Source organism: Phalacrocorax aristotelis, chromosome 5, assembly GCF_949628215.1.
Source record: "Phalacrocorax aristotelis chromosome 5, bGulAri2.1, whole genome shotgun sequence".
NCBI lineage: Eukaryota > Metazoa > Chordata > Aves > Suliformes > Phalacrocoracidae > Phalacrocorax > Phalacrocorax aristotelis.
In genome coordinates this window covers 31927188-31952057 of record NC_134280.1, presented here as the reverse complement: position 1 = coordinate 31952057, position 24870 = coordinate 31927188, and the positions used below count along the sequence as shown (strand labels likewise).

Sequence of the window (24870 nt, the reverse complement as noted above, 5' to 3'; positions counted from 1 at the left end):
AGGGCTACTGTGCTGCAGATGTCTCCCCTAGGCAGCGTGCTCACCCAGAAATCACACTGCAGCTGATTAGGGCCACCCTGCTCTGATCAAGTGGAACTCCTTCCCTGGCTCAGTGGAAGATTTTTGCTAGAGTAACTTGGGAGCAGCTATGAATTTAGGTTCCCAGCTTTATATGGGTCTGCAGGGGTAAGAGTAGTGTACACTTTAGTACAGTCTAAACACTAGTTCTCCTGGTGACTGCTGATGGGCTCAGCCCTTAAGATTTAAAGCCTGTGTTACAGGAACAGGAAAACTAAACCCCCAAACAAGCGTAGGAGGAGAAAATACATTCTGGCTAGGGCTTCAGCAGGGATATAGTTCTTTTATTAATAGCTGGTGAAACACCTTCAAATATATGAAAGAGCTATAAACAAAGCTACAAATATGTCTAGGTTTGAGTAGCAATGAGAAAGCAGAACTCCTGCTAGTGCATTTCTGACAGTGCTGACCAACAGTGTTTTTGCAGGGGGGTGGTGCTGGTGGAAGGGTGCATCTTAGCTCCTCCGCTGGGGTCCAGACTCTTTCAAGGTACTTTTTATTGCAAAGCATGTAGTGCTTCAAATTCTTACCTGAAGTTCCACAGAACACAGGCACCCTCAGACACGAAGTTTAGTTCAGGTCCAGCTCTAACATGTGTACTTTTTTACCAGTTGTTCAAGGTATAATGTAATAAATTATAGCAATTCAGCAGCAATTGAGCATGCATTTTTACACAATAAACACAAATGAAGAGATAATTTCTGGACACATCTTTTCTTTCTAAATCACAAACATATGTGTGATATGGTCTAAATGAGGTGAAATGATACAGCTGCAACATTACCAGATCTCTCCTGCCTCATACTGAGGTTCAGCCAGAAGAACCTGAAACTTTCCTATATCAGGAAAAGCACAAAAAGCCTCTGTGCCCTTTACTTTCAGGTGGCTATACTGTAAATGCCAAGTACAATTGAGCATCCGCTGATGGATAGCTACTCAAAACACAGGAATACAGAACATCTCTAGGCCTGATTCTCCACCACCAAGTTGCACTTGGCAAAGATGGGGAATGTCTGCATCAGGCAATTCAGTTCAGAACAGATACCCAAGATAACTGGGAACCTGAAGCAGGGCTGCCACACCAGCAGGGTGGTCTTCCCAGGCTAATTAGTTGGTCTACAAAGAACTAAGCTTATCTGCTCCCAGGGTGAGCACCCACTCGCAGCTAGCTGCTCTGTGCATCTGTTCAAACACCAGTCTCCCAGCTTGCTTGCAGGTCATCTGGACTGTAGCTAGCATGCATAAAGCAAAAGCACAGAGAAGCCAAGCTTTTCATGACAACTGCATGATCTCCCTTCAGAGGGCTTTACCAGCTCTACTAGTTTTGGCTGGGATAGAGTTATTTTTCTTAATAGTAGCTTCTATCATGTTATGTTTTGGATTTGTGATGAAAACAGTGCTTCCACTGCACCCGTGACAGCTGTGAATATGCAACCCTCCTGAACGGAGGCCTGTATATGAGCTGTCCCAGCTGGAGCATCTCAAAGCATTTGTTTGCCCAAGAGATTCCCTGGTGTCCCCAGAAGAAGCTTAAGCATTCCACCCCTTTGCAGGTGCTACCAGTAAAAGTCATCTCCACTTCCCTATACATGCAGCACTTACACTGATATCCAGCTCTCTAGGAACTATTATGCACTGCACATAATTTAACAGGAATGCTGTAGATTTAATAAGACACTGATTATACACAATTGCAGAAGACATCCAAGTATAATATTGATATGGGGTGGATCACAGGGCTGCAATGTTGCAGAGACATTCCGTAATCAATTGGCATTTAATATTACAGCCTACTGGCCTACAGGATCTCTGTCAAATGCATAATTGGGAGCTTTAATTCAAGGACTACCCACAGCTTTTTAAAGAGCTAAAGACCCCGAGCCTGCAAAAACTGAAAAGAGATAAGGTTTGTCACATTCTTATTACCCTCAGATACACTACGAGCAGTAGTCACACGCTAATTACAGGTCTCTTGCAACAGGACGCTGGGCAGTTTTCCAGACTGGTATCTCCACTGCAATCAGATTCAAACTGCAGCTTATCAGACTCTGTTAACTTTGTCCCTGCTGGGGATATTTCCACACTTCACCCTCAGGTCTTGGGAACTATAGTATTTTATACTTCATGCACTTCAGTCCTATAATGGATACATTGATGAAGTTGCTGTTCCTCCTAGATGCCCATGTTGAGGCACCACACCCAGAGCAAATCTCATTTTGTGCAGACTAAATGAGCAACAGTACCCATATTAGTAGTGCTAATAGACTACAGGTAATCACATTGCCCAGCGCACCTGCATTTGGGGCAAGGGGATCTGAGACCCAGAAGGATCACTTCCCAGCTGCAGGGGCACTCATACAACTTGTGGCTGCCAACTTTTGACAACTGCATGGAAAGGATTTGTGGAGAAGGGACCAGAAGGCAGTAGAAGCTGGAACAGCTGCAGAGGCTAGTGACTGGAACATTCCCTGAGGTAGGTGGAAAACATAATCACTTCTTTTGGCCTGAGCTCTGGCCTCTTCCTGGTTGATAATCCCATGAAAGAGTTCATTGTCAACCATGGCATTAGCTGCTTGAAATACGCACCTTGCGTGCACATTATTTCTCCCAGCCCATTTGTTGTTCTGCAGCTATTCCCAGTTCCGCTGCCTACGTACCCAGTAAGGTTGTATAAGAGAAGGAAGTTAGAGATTTCTTCCTTAAGAAATTAGTGGATTTTTCACTATCTCTGTACTGACTGTTCTCCCCATATTTCTCTAAGGCTGGAAAGGCAGTTTCCTGCCAAGGCCCTGTCCCTTTCTACAAACACTGTTTAGCCAGCTGTTCTGTACAGCCCTGCCAATTAATTAACAGTTGCACTACAGGATGGATGATGGGGGGGGGATGTCTTATGGTTGTGCCAGGGAAACATGGGTTACAGTACACCACTCACTGGTAAGCAGCACACAAAATACCTGATAGTGGCAGAAGGACATTGGACAAGGAACACTATTCGAGCTGATCCCTGCTCAGAGAACACCAGAACACTCTTCTTGTCATGGCATCTTCAGGAAGGTGGCTAGATGGGGCAATGCCAGGCTGGTGCCAGCTGCAACAGCCCTGGGTGGGGTTTCCCTTTCCTCACTTCTAATGTGGCAGCATTGCCAGCACTAGGCACAAAAGACCTTTCCATGAGGCCAGAAAGCTTGCTGTGTTTTGCAAGTTAGCTTGATTTCATACAAGGGAATGACCAAAATTCCCTTCTAATGGCTGTTGATTCTCCAGAGCTAACACAAAGTAATGGCTTTTATGCTGTTTATTGCTCTCTGCCACCCCAAAACATGTCTACCTTTTGTTAACAGTGATAATCTATCACTGTTAATGAGAGGTGTTTGCAGTTCATTATATTATCTCATATAAGTTAATGGTGCTATTTGCTATGGCCTCAGAAGGTGTCTCTGAAAGCATTTTTGTTCAGTTTCCTTTCCAGATAGCAGAAATCCTAAATTCTCTGTATTTGGCATTGCATAATGTGTCAGAGGGAGAGAGACTGAATCCCGATGTACAAAACAATTACTATACATTTATTTACCAGTGGAACTTACATATTAACAGCTGTTAATATACATATATAGCTGAACAGCTAATTCTAAAGCTCTTCTCTTTTCTTGGTTCTTGGTTTTTCAACTCAACTCAGTCCACACAACCCTAGACACTTGTGAGCTACTTCTGAAAAGATCTGCAAAAGCAAAACGTGTCAAATTTCAGTCATGATCCACAGCTTTCCAGAAAAAGGAGAAAAGCTGCTGCTCTACTTTACTTTAATAAAGAAGAGAGCTTAGTCTGTGTAATCAAGGCTCATATCGCATATTACTATATATGCTAAACCTACTGTTTATATTGCAGATGTACCAAGAGCCTGTAGTTCTGGCCACTGCACATTTGGAGGCATATGGGTTTAGATTTTAAGCAGTTGTAGAACAAAGTTAATCTCACTATGGAGCTAAAAAATGAATATAAGTAAGACTCGTATCAGAAATCCTTCACATGTTTGTTATTACATGAATCCTCCAGAATATTTTCTAGCAGAAATACTTGGCACAGTAAAAAAGTTCCGATGTATTTGTTCAGTTTAAAAAAAAAAAACAAAACACAAAGCTAGTTAAGATCGCAAGGCCTGTGATGCAGTCACATCCCCGAATATAACCCAAGACTCAGACAAACCAGTAGTGGGAGGACCATATATACTTAGCGACTAGGTTGTCAGTGTGAAAACCTCAAGTGGGTTGTAAGTGTAGGGTTGACTGTCTTTGTTTTTTTGTGTTTTGGTTTTTTTATATATTTGCTGATTCAGCTCTGACAATCAAGGCATGTTGTTCAATTTGACTAAGCAGACTAAATCAACTGATTCATATTTAATTCAGTTTTGTTTGCCTTATCTCAGTCCATTTGGCTGATAACTAGGCCTGGCAAGAAGCACTGGCATTTTCTTTAATGATCATCTTACCCAACTATGATCTTGCTCATTTTCAACACCCTTGAAACCTCACATGCACAAAACTAGACATACATAAAAGACTCCAGCTAAGTCCATTAAAAGTTAGAAATCCTCTGTATGCCATGCAAAGCCAGCACTAAAGGCACTTGGTCCACAGGAGGCACTTGTATGCTATTGCCAAATGCGCTACCATACAGATCAATAATTTTGGGGTTTGTTTGTAGAAGGTTTTTTTAAGTGTCCATTAAATGATAAAACATTTCACACTGTGTTTTCCTTTAAGCCTGGCTGTATGTTACCGGTTGACCTTGCCCACAGTTATTGGTCACTATTAATCATAAACATCTTCCTTTTTCTTTTACAGAACCTGGCCCTTAAGTGGTTTTGGTGCCATTTTCAGAGGGCCAGTTCAAGAAACTAAGGACTAGAATTTTTTTTATACGGCCTAATGCTATTTCAAAAGTTCATAAGCAGTCAGAAGTGACATCACTTTTCTAACATATGTTCCTAACCATAGGTGGTGGGAATTTCAAAGCACACTCAGCATTGGTCTTTTTTCTTTTCCCACTGAATCAATAGTCAGACTTCTATTGACCCTAATGGGAATTCAATTTGGTAAGTACTGTGAAAGGCTCCCTCAAAGTAGAGCAGTTATGGAGTTAGATGAAACCAGCAGTGTCTCCTGGATTTTAGGATTAAAAGCAACATAGGACTCTCAATCTTGCTCCTCTTTCCCTATTTATGACCAGCATTGCCTGGGCTTCTCAGGTAGGGTCCACCTCCACACAGTGAACAGGGGCTACAGAAGTCAGATTGCCTGCCTGAGCCCTCCCGCTTTCCAAAGGCTCTCTCACCTTCCTACACAGTATGAAAAAATAATACTATTAAGGCCCTGTTTTGATAGAGACAAAATGGTTGTTCAAATAGTTCTGCTAATTTCACAAAGATGCATGATAATGTTTCACATATGGCTCTGTGCCTTTTAATAACAGAAATTGAACACACATTTCAAGACACAAGTTTTGTTGATATGCTGCTGATAGTCCAGAGTAACTGTTTGCCTTGTGGTTTTAATTATTCTAAAGACAGCCCAGGGATCATTTACCCAGAGCTAATGGGTTTATGGGCTCTTTAAGAAGCATGATAAGCCCACAGATGTGGCAGTGAATGGCATGGGGGTCAGAGCTACCACAGGGACCTACACTCTGTAGGACGAGAAGGTGGTAGGGAAGAGTTTATCCTGCAGCCTTGGGCTTCTTAATTAACACATGGCTGGTACGATTGTTGTGCTCCGTGTAAACATCCCTGTTTTCTCTGGAGGGGACTCAGATCTTGAGAGCACAGTACACAGCACCAAGAGCCAGTTCCTGGCTTCACAGAAGTATACCTAAAGATAGGGCTGGACCACTCATGCCAGACCGAGGGCTGTGAGGATCAATCTCCTTGTTGCCCCCCACAAAGGGCCTGGCACTTGTCCACAGCAGTCACCCCCACCTGCGCTATCCAGTCTCCCATACAGCCAAAATACATCAGGATACCACAGCTGTTCTGCTGCCCCATGCAAGACCCTACCTGGGCCTGTTTGACCTGGTATGGAAGCTGGGCAGCTGGAAAAGGACAGGCTGCAACTAGTTACACCAGATAAAATGACAATACTTTGGCTGTGAAAATAGGTTTTGATTACCATTAAGTCCAGTGCCAGGAACTAGACCAAGATGGTGACAACGCTGTGTCATTAACTGCATTAGGGGGTGTGGGGAAAAGGGCCTGCAGCTCATGTGTTTATGAGCAGGGAACATGCCTGGGCCTCTCCAGAGCAAGGGGGCTCCCATGGCTGCAACTTCCCACTTGCAGTGCTTTTACCTGTATAGCAAATCTGGGAGGTTTTGAACTACATCAGGATATTTTAGGCCCAACTTTCACTTAACACTGATCTAGCAATGTCACTGGCACTATTCCTGGCTCACGCCAGTAAAAGGCAGATAGGAACCTGGCCCCTTCTATACAGGCTGTGTTAAACAATGTTACGAATCATTTCTTTTAGAACATTACCTGTAATCATTCCAGATAACAACTCATGTTTTAGGCATTAAACATAACCAACTTATTGTATAAATCCTGGAAACATCTTGAAGGTAGAAGGCAATTTTATCCAAAACGGGAAGTACAGGCAGAGAATGGCTGAAGCCCTAGGAGGTAGAAGCCAAGAGTATCTCAGGTTTCAGAGTTAACAACAGATTTAAAGTGCCTGAAAATGCAACAAGTTGATTCCCCCTGCACTGGGAGAGAGTAGGAAGCCAGCAGCTTCACAGACACCAACACAACCACCCCTCCTGCCAGGGGCAGAAGGAGAACCAGGGCTCCCAGCTGCAAAGAAATCTTTGCAGTTGATGTGAACCTTAAGAAAAAGATCAGGCCTGCCACACTAGAAGTTTCTCCTTCTTTGCAAGAGACCCTATCAATTTTGCAGGGGTTTTCAGCCCTTTATCACATTACAGGTAGACAGTTGTCATAAAGAATTAGATCTAAGTGAGGCTGACAGCATAACTGCGGGCTAGCTCCAGGCTTGGCAGTCTGTGCAGCACCTGCAGGCGCAGGACCAGAGTATGCTCCATCAAGAGACAGGCTGGCGTAATCTGCTGTGAATCACTTTGAACTGATGTCCTTTATTTACAGTGCACTCAAGACCTGGCCTGCTATGCAGACAAAAGCCTCGAAGTATTAGCACTCTTGCCAGGAACCTGCTTGCCCTCAGATGATCAATGGCTTGAGACCCACCTGTTTTTTTACTAGAATAAGAGCTCTGTATTTTGCTGTGCTCCTTCATTACTGCAGGCTCACCATCATCACAAGAATAATCAAGAACAATGCTTCTCCTGAGAATTGTTGAGGTTAGGGAAGGGGCAGGAGGGTAATCAACATGCTGCTGCTACCCTGGGGAAAGGGAGAGGATACACACAGAATTCAGATAAGGTCACAAAACCCCAGACCCTGGAGAAGAGCATAACTGGTATCAAAGTGCTATGGGACAGCAACTAACTCCCACAAGGCTCTCAGGGTGAGATGGCAACTGCTTCTCACTCTGAGGATACCAGCATCCTGACGCATCATTCAGGTTTCACAGCATCTTTTCTTATGAAGTATTTGGCGGAAAACACATCCAGACTATACAGACAGCAAAGGACAGAAGTCATAATCATCATCCTTGCATTCCACTATGAGCCTAATCCTGGTCCACCCAAGACAGCAGGCATTCCCTAGAGATTTAAATAGTCAGGCACCAAAGCTTATTTGGCCAGTTGAGGAGGATTCCTCTTTTACTATTGGTGTCTCAAGTCTCCTCCTAAGCAAACTTTCACTTCCTTGTGTCCCAAGCTAAGCTGTAAACTGGGCAATTCTTCTGGCTTCAAGGTTTGTTATTCTCATTGATGTCCAAATTTTAACAGACTTTTAGACTCAAATTCTTATTTATCCTGTGCTGGAAGAATCAAGAAACTGAAACTGAAAGTGCTTAATGCCCTAGACCCTCTGCTGCCAATTGAGGATGTACAGAGGCCAGAAAACAAAGGCCTTAGAGGCCCCTTAGCCATCACAGTTTTTTAATTAAAGTTCCAAAAACGTTTGCTGAAAAGATTAGAGGGTAACACTGAGACCATGCTGGTGGGGGGCTGTTCTGGTTGTTGAGCCAAGTCCCTTCTCTGCCACAGATGCAGTTGTTTGCATCCTGGTGAGAAGCCAGCTGAAAGAAAAGCCATAAATACATCACATGGCTGAAGGAGCAGTTTCCATCACCAGACAAACCCTCCTCCTTGTTCTTTTAGTCTGCAGGGCCCAGACCAGACCACAGTACCTGACCAGACCGACAGAAGCTTGCTCAGAGCCACAGCATCTACCCAGGGCTGCACACTGCATCCTGCACTGGCTCTGCCTCCCTCAGCGTCCCCAGGGACCAGCCCAACCTCTTCGCATTTGTTTAGCCTCACATGTTCATTTCAAGGGCTGATTTCTAAGAGGGACCACCAGCAACAAATGTCAGATCTGGTTTAGGACTTGGTTTGAAGGCATTTAGATAGAAGAATAATTGCACGGGGATGTGGTTTACTCTGGAGAAATAAAGGCTGTGTTTAAATGTCTGAAATTCCTGGTGACTCTAATAATTGCAACCTCCGCCTCAATAAAACACACAAATAATGGTATTGAAACATTTCCAATCAAAAGGTATTATTTTTGGTTTAAAACAGATGCAGTAGTCAGTATTTAAAAGGAAGACGTCTGGGCGGGCTTACCTCTATTTCAAGGGAAAACTACTGGAACATTGGTTTAGTCTCTCTTTCTCTGTTTTTATAGCCGCCTTATTACAGCATTATAACCTTCATACAGTTCCTCTGTTTCTTTTTCTAAGCAACTGGAGAGTAGCTCTACAATCATGCACTGAAGAGGTTTTATTACCTTAAGGTGTGTTTAACAGCTTGACCTGGTAAGCCACCAAATCCCTAGAGAAGCACTATCTCTGCAGTGGCAGAGCATCCTCAGTACCATATTGAGTCAGCCTGACAGACACCAGCATTGCTCCAAGCATGGCTATTCTACCAGTCTAACAGGCACCAAATGTAGGAACTTCAGAGCCCCCTGCCAATTTTGACTTCAAGGATCACAGGGCTACATGACAATGGCTTGTAGGATCAAGGCTATATTTTCAGTGGCATCTTGACACTTCAGGGTGCATCCAGGCACCTACTAGTATGCCTCAGAAGATATAAGTTGGTAAAGTGCCCACCTGCAGCTTTAAGTGCTTAAATATCAAGTGCTTGTATCTATTCTGAAAAGAGAGCTCAGGATCCCCAGCACTCTTGGAATTTTGCCTTGAGCTCTCTGATGACCTGCATTGCTCACATGAGCAAAGTCAGATGCATCTCACAGAAGCTGGCAGAAATTGGGCCAGAGTTTCATGATTCATGTGCCTATAGGATTAGCTATAATTAGCATCTTCAAGTAAGACAATAACTGTATCATGCTATTGCACTCCATGGATGCAGTATCAGCACATATGGAAAACATTTATTACTATAAATATTCGGGCACTTGATAGTTATCCAAAAATATAAAATCAGGTTAATCATTCTATCCTATAATCCCTGGCAAGAGATTTGAACTCAGGTTTTCTGGCTCAGCTTAAGGTTTTACATATATGATCACTTCTGCCAGCTGGCAGCACTAAAATCTTAGGCTGAAGTAGCTCTCCAGCAGCCAAATCTATCTGCACAGTAACATTACAGAGCTTAGCTTTTTGCAAGCCATATACTACCTAAAGATAGCTTGCTGTTGCATAGAGCTATGAAAGTTTATGCAGGATGGGTAAAAGAATTACTTTTCTTTTCAGAGTTAATCATTAACATCTCTCAGGGAAATAAACAGCTGAGGCTATTGTCTTATTTCAAAAGGTTGCCTCTTTTACATAATACAATGGCAGCTATACTGTCCCTGCATGTATATGCGTAAAACTGTTTCCAAAAATAAGCTGGAAGAGGAAATCTCTAAAGAATGCATAGTTACCCATCACAGTGAAGGCATAGGAGAATAAACTAACAAAATTCCCTTTTAAAAAAACCACTCAGCAACATCAGCACCAGTGGTTATTCAACTTCCAGTAACACAGCACACCATCCTTGGACTCATCAAGTCTCCCACAAATGCAGTAAAGTTCAGTGGCCATTTTATGATCTCCTATTAGGTGTCATAAAAGCCACAAGACCCATGTATTCCTCCCCAGCCCTGTTCTTTGAGGGAAACTGCTGGGGTTTCAGTGCACCCAGGTCCACAATTTGTGACGTTACAGTAAATACAGGCCCACCCTCAGTTCCTAGAGCTGCCTCAGCCCACCTGCACCATTACCCATTTGTGTAAGATGAAGACACTTCTCAGACACCAAATATTCAGAGGCCTAGCCATGGCTTGCAAGCTCAGTCCCAGCTCTGCATAACACACAAGTCTGGGGACAGGATAGCTACTTTCACAGGACACAGAGTCAGAGCCAAAAAAAGCACTGATGGATGAGCGCCAGCCCAGTGCAGAGGCAGCCTATGCACCCCTGCAGTGAGCTTCTGGAACTGGGAGGCTGGCGCAGAGCCAGCCCAGGGCTCTGCAGGACCCGCACGCAGCTAAAACCTCCAGCAGGAGCCAAGCTGGCTCTTTGCAGAGGCTCTGTGACACATCTGTGCCCCAGCCTTCATTGCATCCCAGAGTGGCCGTACTGCCCAGGTTATTGCATCACCCATCAACTTATGGCCGATGGATGGGAACCTGGAACCTTGTTACAAAAGGAGATTACAAAAGAGGATGGCAACTAGTAGCCAAACACAGTGATCTTGGTGCCTCTCTGGGATGGGAACTCCCCCAGTCACATACAGCTGCCCAAGTGTTTGGCTTTAAAACAAAATGATTGGCTTTTTCTGAGTGGTGTCAACCCGACATCCGGGAGGAACAAAATGTCCCTGTACCACCACAGTACAGGTGCCAAGTAGACAGAACATCCCATCTTTGAGCCATGTACAAGAAGGCTGAAGCAGGTAGAACATATACAAGGTTTCTGCAAGACATAACATCGGACCTCATGTCCTCTGCCTTCACTGGAAAACCTCAAGTAACTCAAATAACCTGTTCAAGGAGGTTCAGATCTCCCCTTCCTAGTCTTCATCTACTCCACAGCTTACAGACTCACCACCACCACCTCACACACTTGCCCAGAAAGACACCCAGGCTCCTCCTCCTTATCCCGGCTGCTTCCAGAATGAACCCACCAGCATGCTCCTCTTCTGCAGCCATTCCTGCTCCTCCATCAGAATTCTGTAGGTGGCCCGCTCTTCCCTGCTTGCTGTGCCAGGTCAGCACACACCCACAGGCTATAGAGCTCCTTGACCACGAGACCACCACTTTCTCTTGCCTTGCATAACACTCCTCCAAATGTAAAAAAGAGATCCCTCTTAAGCCCTAGCAGCAAGGCAGTGGGCTAGGCTAGCCAAGCCCCTTCACAGACACACCTTGAGGCATTTAAGCAAGTGGCCCCATCCCACACACCTACCTTGGTCAGGCTCCAGAGCTGAGCAAACCCCTCTCTGGGCTGGTAGGTGCTGCCCAAAAATACTTCCACCTCACAGTTCAAGCAACATGCCTCTCCCTGTACACTTTACTACTGTGTTTTGGGCAGCTGGGACAAAATAACCATGGCAGTACATTGCAAGTTCCATAGCTCTGTTTGGAAGGCTGGATCACCAGCTGGATGTTGCAGTGGTTGATAATTCTTTTACATGGCCATATATGTAATATATGCTGATGCAGTATATACTGTACCTCACCCCATACATATATTTGCAAGACAATATGGTCTATTTATCCACAGAATCTTGACTAACATTGCATCAGAAAAAAAAAAGAAGAAACAATTTGCAGAGGGTGAGTGCCTGTTAATCATAAGCTAAAGGGGAAAGGAAAAATTTTAAGTGAGATATAAAGGGAGGAAGTGACTCAGTGGGTGGGAGGGAGGAGACAAGCGTTCCAGACAGATGGGACATGAATAACTTTTCCATCTCCCTCTCTCTCTTCTCTCCCAAGTCTTGCAGGAACTGCTGTGTTGAAATAGTCAGTCATTAACTATTTGATGAGGTTTTAAAATCTGAACTGAATTCTCTGAATGTAACCAACTATTATTACAGGGTCTGCATCACAGCAATGCAAGTGTTGGAGCCCTTTGGCAAGCCATAGCGGTGAAGGCAGGACTAAGCATTCTGTAGGAAAAGCCACTAAATAGCATCAGCTGCTTAGCTCTGCAGAGCCCTGGTAATGCTGAAGGAATCAGAGCAGTAGTGATGAGTGAGTTTGCAGACCAACTGTGACGAAGCAACAGGGCATCCATCTACGCAGCCAGCAAAAAAGCTGATGTTCAGGTTCTGCTGGCATTGCTCAGCCTGCAGGAGAGCCAGGCCCCAGTACACACCAGGCGAAGGTCACGCTGGAGGAAATGACTGCGGTCCTCCAAAAACCCTCTTGCTATGGCTGTCTTAATGCAGTGCAGTCGCTGGGGCAGATTCTTCCACTTAACAGCATCCACCTTTTCAGAGGGCTGAGGTACAGGCAAAAATGCCTTTTGGTGCCAGTTCAAGGTCAGGATTCAGACCGTGAGTGCTAATAAGTTCCCCTACTGCCCATGGGGAACCTCTCCTGCTCAGTCCACCCTATGCTACACAAACAGGCTCTCAGAAAACCTGAATGAAGCATTTCCCTTCCCAGATGCCAAAGGCTAATTGACCAGCATGAGACCTGCTGAACTTGGTGGAACTAGGGTGGATATAATCACTCAAGAGAGCCAATAACCAATTAACTGAATGGCTTCAGCAGTTTCGAGGCCTGCCTCTTTATTCAAGAACAAAACAAAGATCAATTTCCTAATAAGTTTTGTAATATCTGCAATTCCTTCCCTCTCATTATTATTATTAGCATTGCAGCAGTGTTTTGTGCATGTAATGAAAGAGTAAGACAAGGGCTGGAATGGCCTGGGTGGTAGAGAAGGAGTAGACAAAATCTCAAGCTAAAAAAAAATGTATATACATACATATACATATATAAAACAGGAAGGCTGTACAAGTCCTCCACAGCACAGGCCCACCAAGTCATGGGGGGGATTCTTACCACACAGTAAGAGCCTACCCCTGCTGACCACTTTTAGCTGTTTATCAAGTTTTTGCACGAGGAAATGCAGAAGTTGTTGATTATAGTCACCTAGTGTGGGAGTGTCAAGGCTTGGCCCAGCCTCCCCAGCACCACCAAGATGGCCATGGGCTCACCCTAGACTGTGAGCTCAGCCAGTTGCTGCCAGCAGGCAGAAGCCAGTGGGAGCCAGTTGGTGACCAGGCATGGCAGCCCAGGGCCCAGCCACTCGCTGGCCCTGCCATGGTGACACCGCATGGCATGTAGGGCACAAGCATGTGCTCCCTTCCACCACTGAGGACACTGACCTCTGGCAGAGGGCTGGGGCAGGTAATGCCTTCATCTGCCGCTGCCACATCCACCAGAACCCCAGGAAACGTGCTTCTCAAATCCCATCATTGCATTGCCCTGCAGTTCCCCTATGTGTTTTGCTTTTGAAATTGCTGGTTCCTACTCTCTCTGCAGCTACATCACCAGCCGAAATCATGTTCCCTTTGTCAGAAAGCCTCCAGAACTCCTTGCAGTCTTCTCTCCTGCAGTAAGGCAAGAAACATCAGAGCAATGTACAAATTCCTCCCCGCCTCCCAATTCCTCCTTTTCTCCTCCCCTGAAATCAGGGCCACTAGGAGATAATGATCTCACCCATGAAGATACAAACAGCATCATCTACATTTTGCAGCATCTCCCACATATACCATCACGTGTTATCAGGCAGCCTTCTGGTGAAACTGTAGGTTTCCCTTTTGGATGCATGACTCTGCGTGGCCCTGAGAAAGTGCCCTCCACAACAGCAGCAGCAAGACTGCCTTCGCTTAGCTCATATGCATTTTAGCTGAGAGTGTTTTACCAGATGGCAAAACAAGCAAAACATTGCAGAAGAGGTCTCTGAAGGAGAAACCGAGAACTCAGATGAAGGGGATGATGGTGGAAGCCCTTTTTTTAAGAAGCTGTAGCTGCATAATTGTCCAAGACAGACCGGCTTGTTGACTTTCTCACAGCAAAAGGCACAGGGCTGTTTAATTGATTTTAGCCTGTAACTAAACATATACTTCTTTCAATATAATGAACAGCAATGCTACAATACTGCTCTCCTAATGTAAATTGATCCATTACAGATGAGTGTTTAGATCAATGTGTGATGTCCTGATTGGAAATAAAATTGTTTGCTCAAGACTGCTATAAAGACAACAGGCACTGATAGATGATATTTATGTGACAAGGAATGGCTCTTAAAAAGAAGATTGCCAAGACCATGTCCATCAGTTATGAAATGAACATTCACCCAGCAGCCATGCACGCATTTTTAAAGACAACAAGAAAGAGGAAAAATTCCCAAGGCCTTTGAGATAAAACACACGAGGCACTAGAACAGCAGAGGACCTTGACAAAGGCTGGGAGAGCTTCATGGCCATACACAGTGACAGCAGAAGTCAGTCAGAGGAAAAAAACACCCACTAAAATGTCATGGGCCAAATCCTCTGTGACTTTACATGTACGGAAGGCCTGAGGAAGCGCCTAAAGCCTTATTGAGTTTCTAGCAGCAGACACTTCCCAGGTCCTTAATTTCTAGTGCTCCTTTGAGGCAGCACCACATGATCCAGTTCAGCGTGGTGGGCAAGGAACTACAAAAGGTAAAAGCCCGTAATGGAAGAGGCCTACTTACAGCCCCACCCTCTTTTTGGTGGGAACTGTCCCCAGCCAGGGCAAAGCTGAGGTCTCAGCAGGCTGGCGCAGGTGGGCTTACCTCTCTCAGCCCCCCAGTCCTGCTTGCATTCCACCATGGAGACTTAATGTCAGCTCCAGGCATGCTGGCATGGGAGCCAGGGCTGCCTGGGCAGGGTAACCAGTGTCCATGGTCATGTAAGACTGAATGACGCTGTTTATCTACCCACATTATACTGGGGTTCATTTCCTGCAGAAAGCAGCTAGCCTCACTGGAAAATTGTACCATGGTTTGTGTCCTATATGCTCACAATCCATGTTTTGTCATCTCTGTGCATTTAGAGAAAAGTTAATGACTCCAGCTACCTTCCAAGTCAGTTGTGATTAATACATGTTCTTCTCTTGCTATTTGTTGTAGTCTTTTATTACCTCACTTGCATGGGGCATTTTTGTTTTCTCCCTTGTGTGCCAAGGAAGTTTTCTAAGAGCTGGAGTACAGGCTGGTCTTCACGCTGGATTGTGTCCCAGCCATTCATTACTGGGGCAGCTGCAAGCACTTCTCTTTCTTCTAGGGACGAGCTTTGCCTTTGAAGCATGCTGCCAGAGCCCATCGGGGCACTTGGTGGGACAGGGCTGTGCCTGCACTACTGCACAGGGCCTGGCGACTTCGTGTTGGGGGGACCCCCAGCTCCACAGGCAGGAAACCTGGGCAGAGGGACCAATGCCTGCCCAGAGCACCCACCCCCTCTTACAGCAAAGATTGCCCTTGCAGTGGTGGGGCTGCATAGTCCCAGCAACGTGGCTTCCACGGGTGATTGACATGACTAAGATGGCCGCCAGGGGTGCTAAAATGGCCACCACCACGACCACCAGAACACCTCAGCAGCAAGCTCACCCCACCCAACCTGGCTCTTCCCCATCCCATTGGCTGGGGCACCAGCAGCACCACTCTCGATTGGCTGTGCCAGTGGTCCATCTCAGCAGCGCAAGGGCAGCAGCTGCGGATGTGGGGGTGGGAGCGGTGTGAGGGGGTGCAGGCACCCACAGGCCAGCTGGGGATTATTGTCAGACCATTGGGCTGAAGGCAGCTTCCACCTTGCTGGCAGTCCAGGCTCTGGAAGGCCTTATGTTGTCCTTAAATTACTTTGGTGCAAGAGTGGGAGCATGTGGGCAGCCCTGGTGGCTCCAGAGCTGGGTGGACCCACTGAAGCGTGAGGAGCCGCTGGATGGCCTGGCCTGTGGTGACAGGGGCGAGACGGCACGGTTCAGGGCCAGGGCCTGCAGCCCTTCACTGGACAGGCAAGCACTGGAAACAACAGGCTTGCCTGTCGTTTCAGTACCAGCCAGCCACAGATGTCCATGATGGGACAGGGCTGAGCTGGCTTGGCACAGTGATGCTCAGCTTGCAGGAGGTGCAGTTGCTGTCTATGAATATATTGGGTGATGGGTGGCCAGAGGTCCGGAGGGGACACTGGGTGGGAGAAACTAAATGAAAGGACAATGTTGACACAGAACAAATGATGCTAAATGGCTTGCGAAAATAGATCCATTAAGGGAATGATATTCTGCAACAGCCTTTAAATACAAATAGGGGAGAAAATAGCTTTTAAATACAAACAGAGGACACTTGGTTGGTTTGTGAAACCAATGGCTGGACCCTGTGGTGAAGGTCTGCATTTGCTGGTCACGTCCTACTCTACCTGCAAGAGTCCCCTTTGTGTCCATGAGACCAATCTGCTGCATCTTGTCCTCCCTTGAGTGGTAGCACAGAATCACAGAGTGGTAGGGGTCGGACGGGACCTCTGGAGATCATCTTGTCCAACTCCCCTCCTTGGGCAGGGGGCACAGGAACGCGTCCAGGTGGGTTTTGAATGTCTCCAGGGAAGAAGACCACAACCTCTCTGGGCAGCCTGTTCCACTGCTCTGTCACCCTCACAGCATGTGCCAAACACTTCTTCTGGCCGTCTCTCATCATAAATAGCTGAGAGTGTGATGAGTGTAGCACATGGTAGAGATGGACCAAGGCCGTGCGAGCAAGGAACAGTCTGTCAAGGCAAGAAGGAGCTGGTCCTTCTCCTCCTGAAGCCAAGGGCATATGCTTCTACTGACCTGGTCAGACCTGGGACATGGAGAGGTCACCTCTCAAGTTTATTTGTAAGGAAGGTGTTCTGGGACATTGTGGTGGTTGCTGCTGCTCAGGCATTGCCGCTCACACCCAGGTTACTCAACAAAATTAACCAAGGCATGTCCCAAGGCAGTGACAGAGCAGCTCTGTTGTTCTCAGCATCATGCTGGCTTATGGAACCTTGAATGGTGTCCCTCCAGCAGCTTCTTTCTCACACTCCCATCCTTAGAAAAGAAAAGCACAGTAACAAAGTAGGACAGAGGAGCTGTATGTCTGTACAACTGTGGACAAAAAGAGGTCAGCTGAGTTTCGGGTGTCTGAAAGGATGGTACAACATTACCTCCAACACTGTGTCATGCTACCTTGATAGCTCTGCAGTGCACAGAGAAGTGTGATAGGAAACAGATGAGAACAACTGCAATAGAAAACAGCTTTCCTGGAAGTGGTTGCCCTGTGGAGTAATGCCAGCATTTAACTTTCTACTTCACAGTCCTACCATGGCATAACGCACATCCATTCAAACATGAGCTTTATAGACCTGCAGCACATGGGTTAAGAAACAGGCAGGCACAGGCCTGCTGACAACAGCTCAACAAGGCTGAGGTTGGTGTCTTCCTCTGAAGGGGTCCACACAGGGGATAATACATTTCTGCAGCTCTTCTTATCTCAGAAGTGTTGTGATCCATGCATGTGCACTTTGTGTTTGGCTAGCACATTCCATCTGAAGGAAGCCATTATCTCAGAAAGCCGTAGGTTGAAAGTTGTACCCAGAGTCACTCATAGAGGAGATGCTGGCCAGTGGCACATTTAGTCTAGTGCTGTAATGGGAGCAGGTCTGGAAACCTCCCAATGCCTACAGCATGGAGTCCTCAGAGCCACCCACTGTGGTCCTCCACAGGGTGTACTCATCCTTGGTCTCACTTTGGTAGCTCAGATCTGGCTCATCCTCACTGGCTCACTTCACCACAGCTCTTGCCAGCAAAGGAGCTGATCTGGGGTCTCAGCCAGGTAAACTCCTAGGAGGGGGATGCACACCAGGCCCTGGCAGTGCCAGAGACATGAAGCACTTTCAAACATTGCCCCAGAACTACAAAATCCCCTTCTATTATTCTTGCTTGAGAGTGAAAACACTGCATGAGACAAAGGAGAAATTCTCTTCTCTGATCTTCCCTTGCCAATTGCTTTCCTGTGTCTGGATCTCTGAGCTACCTTATGGAGCAAAAACATCTGTTCTACTTCAGGAGGGCTCTGATTTTTGTCTGAAGGCACCTGACCCATCTCTCAGGCTGCAGGAGCCCTGTCTATGCTGAGCCAGGTACCTTGCTACTCATATTGGTCCCATAATTCCTGCTCTTACAGCAGCCCTACAGTTCTCTTGGTCTTGGGAAGAACGCTTAACACGCCCTGTGCCTCTTCCATACCTCATCTGGTTATGTAGAATATATGTATATATTTATAGATGTGTGTGTATATATATGTATATATGTAGAATATATGTAACTTACACAGTGACAGGTAGTATCTGTGAACATTCGAGGTTCACAAGCAGCAAATAGCCTTTTTATTAAAAAGCTTCTCCTCCTGTCATTATCTTGATGCACTCTCAAAAGGGCTACAAGGAGAAACTCTGTCACTAGCCAAGGAGATTTTTCCTTGAAATAGCCACAAGCAGCCTCAGCTGAACACTAAGGCCTCAATTCAAGAAAATTCACCTGATCAGAACAGCTGCTTTAGAGGGAAAAAGATGTCCTTCAGTACCTGGGACTTTCAACCAGAAGAGAAAAGCCTAACAAAAACCAAAGCCAGGAAGAGAAAGCCAGACAAATTCCCATTAGACTATAGTACAGATTTAGCAGGGAGAGAAACCACCATTCAGACAAACTACTGAGGGCAACAGTAGATCTTCCAGCTCCTGAGAGATCAAGACCAGATGCCTTGTGAAGGGTAAATTACACCACTCCTCTTAGGAGGAAATGGCTGTAGCTCCTGAAACACACAGGATGGAGGGGATGACTCTTGCCTTGAGCACATGCTGCCTTTCAGGCAGGGGTGGCAGTTGCAGAGCTGGAGTGTGGTGTGCCTGGTGTGTGTGTAGGACTCCCGGCAGAGGTGAGCTGCTCAGCAGCAGGGCGGCCTTCATGCAGCCAAACCAGTCAGGGGAACAGCAGCCACAGCTCACCAGCTCTGCACGTGAGCCTTGCCTTGCCTCCCACCACCTTTATTCCCTGCCAGCTCCAGTGAACCATACCCGCCAGTTGAGCAAGACCAGCATTTGGCCATCAGCAATCAAAAATTTTGGAAGGAGAGGGAAAGCCTGCAGAAATCTGCGCTTGAACTGCTGCTGTCTCTCCCTCACCCCCATCATCTTTTTGACTGAGGTAGGGCTGACTCACCCGCAGCACCCTCTCCAGTTGGCAAGCTCCCCCGCCGTCTGCGCCACAGCCAAGGAGTGAGCACACAGGTTTCCTGCTATCGCAGAGGGATGGGGCTTTCACGCTCCTGAACTGTCTGTATGTGAGCAAAAAGAAGGGGATCTTGGCAGGGGTGCCAGAGCCACCTCTTTCCATCCTTGCTTCCCCGAACCTTTGCAAAGGTTTCAAGGGTGGCCTGCATGTGCTGTTCCTTGTTGGCTTTGTCACACTGCCTGCTTTCCAAGTCTCAGGCTGCCAGCATCTCTCCCCTGGATGACTTGGCTCCTGTAATTTTGTGTTAAAACTGGTATGTTTTTTTAATGGCTATAAATAAGTTAAAACTGCATCTTTAATTAATCATTGCACTTTATATTGTAAGTGGAGATTTTTTGTAATGACTCGTTTATGATTTTAACATGCCATTTGCTTACTGTCAAATGATTCTAGCTTTTATCCCACCACGTTTAACAAGTTCAGGATAGAAACAAAATTTCATCAATGAAGGATTCTAATCCATTTGGTCTACAGCAAACTATTGGTTGCAAAGTGGGAAGAGATTGAGCGGATCCTTATATCTAAGCAACAATGAACTTCAGGCAATAGTCAGTATGTTCATATTAAAAACATTTTAAACTAATCTTAAAACATTTATTTTTCACTCACACAGGTTTGAAATTGGAAATACATCTGTCTGGATGGCTACAACATGAACAACAAATAGGAGCAGCAGCATGCAAAGTATAGAGAAGTAGAAGCACTGATAGAAATATTTCTACAATAGCAGCTATTAAATGACTTTTTGTTAAAGTTTGGAGGAAGAACCCGTTAGTTTATGGGATTTTTCCCTCCAATTAAAATACGTGTATATGAGTGAGTGTGTCTTTCTCTAAATATCATTTAGCCATACACACACAGAGTGCATGTAAAAATTGTCTATCAGTGAAGTGAGAGCTGCTTCTCCTTTTGTTTCTTGTCCCACTGGCAGGCAGAAACGGACAACCAGTCCAACACCATCAGCATCCGCACAGCATCTGCCCGGGGCACAGGTGCAGTTTCAAAGGCCAGTTCATGCCCTCTGTCACCTCCCACGCCCAGGGAGACCAGTGGAACCCCAGCCCGGCCCGCCTACCCTGTGCCTGGGGACTGTGCCTGACACCCAGAGCAGGAGTGGCTCACCAGCACCAGGCTCCAGGTGCTCTGAGTTACAGCCCTTTCCTGATACAAACAGGAAACTCAAGTGACAAGCAGGTGGCTGGATATCCAAAAACATGGTTATTTCCCTCCCTCGTCTTATCGCCCCTCATTTTTTTTCTCTCAAGGGAGTGCATAAGTATTTTATACAGGATGTGAATAAGCCATGAAAAGAAGAACTATTGCATTGGAACTACAAAAAAAAAAAAAAAAAAAGCCAAAAAAAAAACCAGGGGAAAAAAAAAAACACAAACAAAAAAAACCCCAACCAACCAAAAAACCACCCCACCTTTTAAAAATTGCTCTACCTCAATTCCTAGACAACTCAAATCTGACATGCAGTATATGATCAGTTTGCTCGAATTGAATCCAGGCACTCACCACTTTGTTAGCTTAAGAATTTTGAGCAATTTTTTCCATTTATCTGTATTCTCCCCAAAATCATTTCACACATTTCTCAGATACATCTATCCTTCCGGCATTCCTCTAGACACTCAGTAGGATGCCCTCCTATAAATATAATAAAGCCTTTTATTATGTCCATTAACCATGGACATGTGTGCTCCAAAAGTTTCCTGACACGCAGTCATTTGTGGCTTTTTAATTATAAACAGAAAATATCTACCAGCAAAAGAAGGCGGCAGACTGGAAGAGGGTCTTTATGTATGTGTTTTGAGTATGATCTCCGATGGGCTGACGGCACCCACACCCTCCCCCGATCCTGTCGGGGACTCTCTGTGTGTGCGCATACGTGTACACACAAAGCCAGTAACGCAACAGATCAGCCTCGGGTGACAGAGGTTTGTCAGCTGGGCCGACCCTGGGGGGCTTCTGCAGCTTTTCAAGCCCCAATAACACCTCTTTTTGCAGTATGCCAAAATGTCCCCCTTCATTTTGCAGACCTTGTTCCGCTTGAACTCAGCAGAAAAGAAAAAAGGCCCAGTAAATTACTTGACAAATTAAGTCATATTTATTGAATGCTTTTTATTTCAACAACCAAAAAATTCTAACAGCCTAACAATGCACATAAGTTAAAAATTAATTATCACTTAGTGATAACAAAGATAAAGTTGATTTACATGGAAAAAAGAACATTTACAATATGTTAATCCTTATTCACATTGTTGATACCGCAATAAAACACAATTTGTTTTTTTTTTATTTTTTATTTCACAAAAAAGGCGGAAAATTGTGCTTTGTTAAGAGGCACTACAAGAAAAGTTTCTTTCTCCAAATAGATATTATATGATGGATATTGAATAAATAGACATATATGCATTGTAATTCGCAAAGTTCTGGCAAGACCACAGGCTAAAATGCCCACAGATTCACTTAGAACCACTGCAAAATTGGCAGTGAAATTAAAAATAAAAAGGCAAGACTCAGCATTGAAAAAATACCTAATAAAATTTTTGGTTGAAGTGTAAAAGATACCAAATGTCAATGCCATCATCAGATGAGCAACCTTACATAGCTCGGCAAAATTCGGTTTCCTTTCAAATGTATGGAGTGATTTCAGCTACAGGATAAGAAGACAGTTTCGAAGGAGTAGCTCTGAGAGAAACATAAAGCAGCAACCACTGAAATTCTGATTAAAGCTGCAGCATACTACAGAAATAAAGGATGAAGAGCAAAAGGGGCATTAAATAAGCAACCCACCATCATTTTGCAAAGGTATATGAAATTTATGCAGAGATACTTTCATGTTTCAAACTAGTTTTGAAAAAAATCCCTTAAAAACTCCAGAGGTTACTGAGCAGCTAGAATTAGCTTGTATTGCAACGTCTTCTCCCTGTATATTGTCTGTTCTGAGTAAATATCTACACGTAGAGGTTTGTTTTTCGTTTTTAACTCCTACCTTTTATACCTTTCAAATATATAAATAGTATTAACATTTATATTACATCGCCTGGTGTAGTAAAGAGAAAGTAACTTTCAAAGTGATATTGCATGAGGTCTTTGTCAAGGTTACATGAAAAGCCCATGTGAAAAAAGGATGAAAAAACCCAGAAGCCTTGGTGGTACGGTTATGACTGCAGTTTGAAGAGGTGTCTGAAAATCAATCCAGCTGCAAGAGTAGCAAAGGTGAGGTCTTGTCTCAGAAATCATTGCACGGAAGTGAAAAGTAAAAGCTACTTGGTGTCCCTTTCGACATGATGCCTCAGAATGGGAGGATGCTATAGTAGATTGCAGCTTTAGTGCTCATGCCACTGAAGAGTCAGTCAGTATTAGCTCTGCTTTATGTAACGTAGCTGCTAGCTAGGCCGCTGCGAAACCCTTCGACAAGGAGGTGGACGGGTGTGAAGGGCGTGGCCCGCCCGCGGCCCCCCGCAGCAGGGAGGCCGGCAAGCGCCCGCGCCTCGGATGCTGCGCGCAGGAGGTGGGTTGCAGCCTGGGGGACCCGCAGCTGAAAACACTTCATTTCACTGGCACAAAACACGCGACATGGAGGAAGCCCAGCTAAAACAGAAACACGGGGGAGGCTGGCGAGAAGGGCAAACGGGAAGTCAGCAACGCAAACCCTCGGTCTGTCAGCAATTTACTTGGACAGGATTGTTGGGATCGTGGCATTTTGTGTCCCGAAGTAACTTTACACTTGTGTGTGTGTGTGTGTCTGTGATTCACCTCAGTATAAACAAAAAGCAACAACAAGAAGGAAGCTTATAAATTTTAAGATCTGAAACAGAGAACAGGTAAATAAAATCCACAGTAAAATGTGGTTCATAGTATGAATTCCATACATCAAATCTCAACACATTATCTTTCTCTTTCTATAAAGACCTCGTTAACGGACAAGTCTTCTACGCACTGAATTTCAGTTTTAGTCATCCTGAATCCTGTGAAAATTCATCTGTTCACTATGGAAAGGATGGAAAGGACTGTCTGGAGAGCAGAACATGCTGTATCCTTTTAAGTGTGCATTGTGTTTAAAGTACTTTAACTTACTAGTTTTCTTTTTAAGGTGCCCTGATTTGTTTTTCCATTTTCTCTCTTTTTTTTTCTCTTTTCTTTTTTTGGCAGTGTTGATTTATGTCTTTAAATACATACCTCAAAAATTACCCATCAAGTTGCCAGATAGGAAGCCATATAATAATAATAAAAAAAAAATCAGGGATAAACATAGAAAATAAATAGGAATTCAAAAATAGTCACCACACCCTGAGAGCAGGCGGCAGTTTATCAAAAAGCCAAAGCAACTCATTGTGAAGTGGTTTTAATACATAAACAAGTCTCATCTTTAAAGAACTCATTTCACAGTCTATACTTTCAGGTTGTAAAGTTCCGTCCCATGCAATTTTAATATATATATATTTTATGTAAATATATATATATACACACAAAGTTGTAAATTTTCCTTCATTGATTTCATTGGACTTTTTCTTCCCATTTACTTGCTCGATGTCCCTTTCATAAGTGCAAGATTAATGAAGGCATAATCCTACGTGATTACAATGATTACTTCAGTCAAATGTAGGAAGTATAACACTCGAGTGTCTGTGTCAAGGCGATGTCTGATCGGGCAACGCTGAATTTATTCGGTTTGCACATGGATCATGCGCAACGGAAACAAACAAACAAAAAGTAAAAAGAGGAAAAAAAAAAACAAAACAGGAAATCCTCGGATCAAGGTATTGCTTTCTGCGCTCCTATCTCACATTATCTCTGGTCGATGTCTGCTGGAGCTGCCTTGCTTTTGTCGGGGTTCTCCTCCTCAGGCTCCACTTTGTACATTTCCTCAGAGCCCTCCTCACTGTCGTTCTCCTCCGACTCCGTCAGCAGCTCCTCATCCTTGTACTCTGCCACGTCAACCACCGTTCCCAAATGCTCTTTTAGCTTCCCATGGTGCTTTACGTGGTAACGCTGGTTCTGGAAGAATTTGATGATGGTGTGTTTGGGGAGATCCAGCTGAGCAGAGAGGGTGTGGATAGCTTCCTGATCAGGGTAGAGACCCACGTCATGGATAAAGCTTTGAAGGATACCTAGAGCTTCCAAGGAGATCTTGGTACGGGATCTTGGCTTTTTGGCACAACTGTCCTCAGCGGGTGGAGGAGGCGCCTCTTCTCTAGGTGGGGAGTTCTCCTTCGCAGGCTGGGACTGCTGTCTGTGCAGCACCTACAAGACCAAACAGACACAGGCTTCATGCATACGCTGACCCCCTCCATGCTTGAGATATGGGCACTTGTACAGGTCTTTACATAGGGTCTACTTTGTTTTGGTGAAGAAAA

The 24870-nt window shown here is 45.1% G+C and overlaps 1 protein-coding gene across 4 annotated transcripts in view; it reads right to left on the bottom strand.

Moving 5' to 3' along the window:
• Positions 1-21602: 21602 nt before the first annotated feature.
• The window catches only part of SATB2 (SATB homeobox 2), a 137462-nt gene continuing 134194 nt past the window's right edge, over positions 21603-24870 (bottom strand). For all 4 annotated transcript variants that reach the window (XM_075093862.1, XM_075093861.1, XM_075093859.1 and 1 more), the window contains exon 11: positions 21603-24757. In XM_075093862.1, coding sequence (XP_074949963.1) covers positions 24302-24757 — 456 coding nt within the window. In that variant the 3' untranslated portion in view covers positions 21603-24301. The remainder of the gene's footprint in view (positions 24758-24870) is intronic.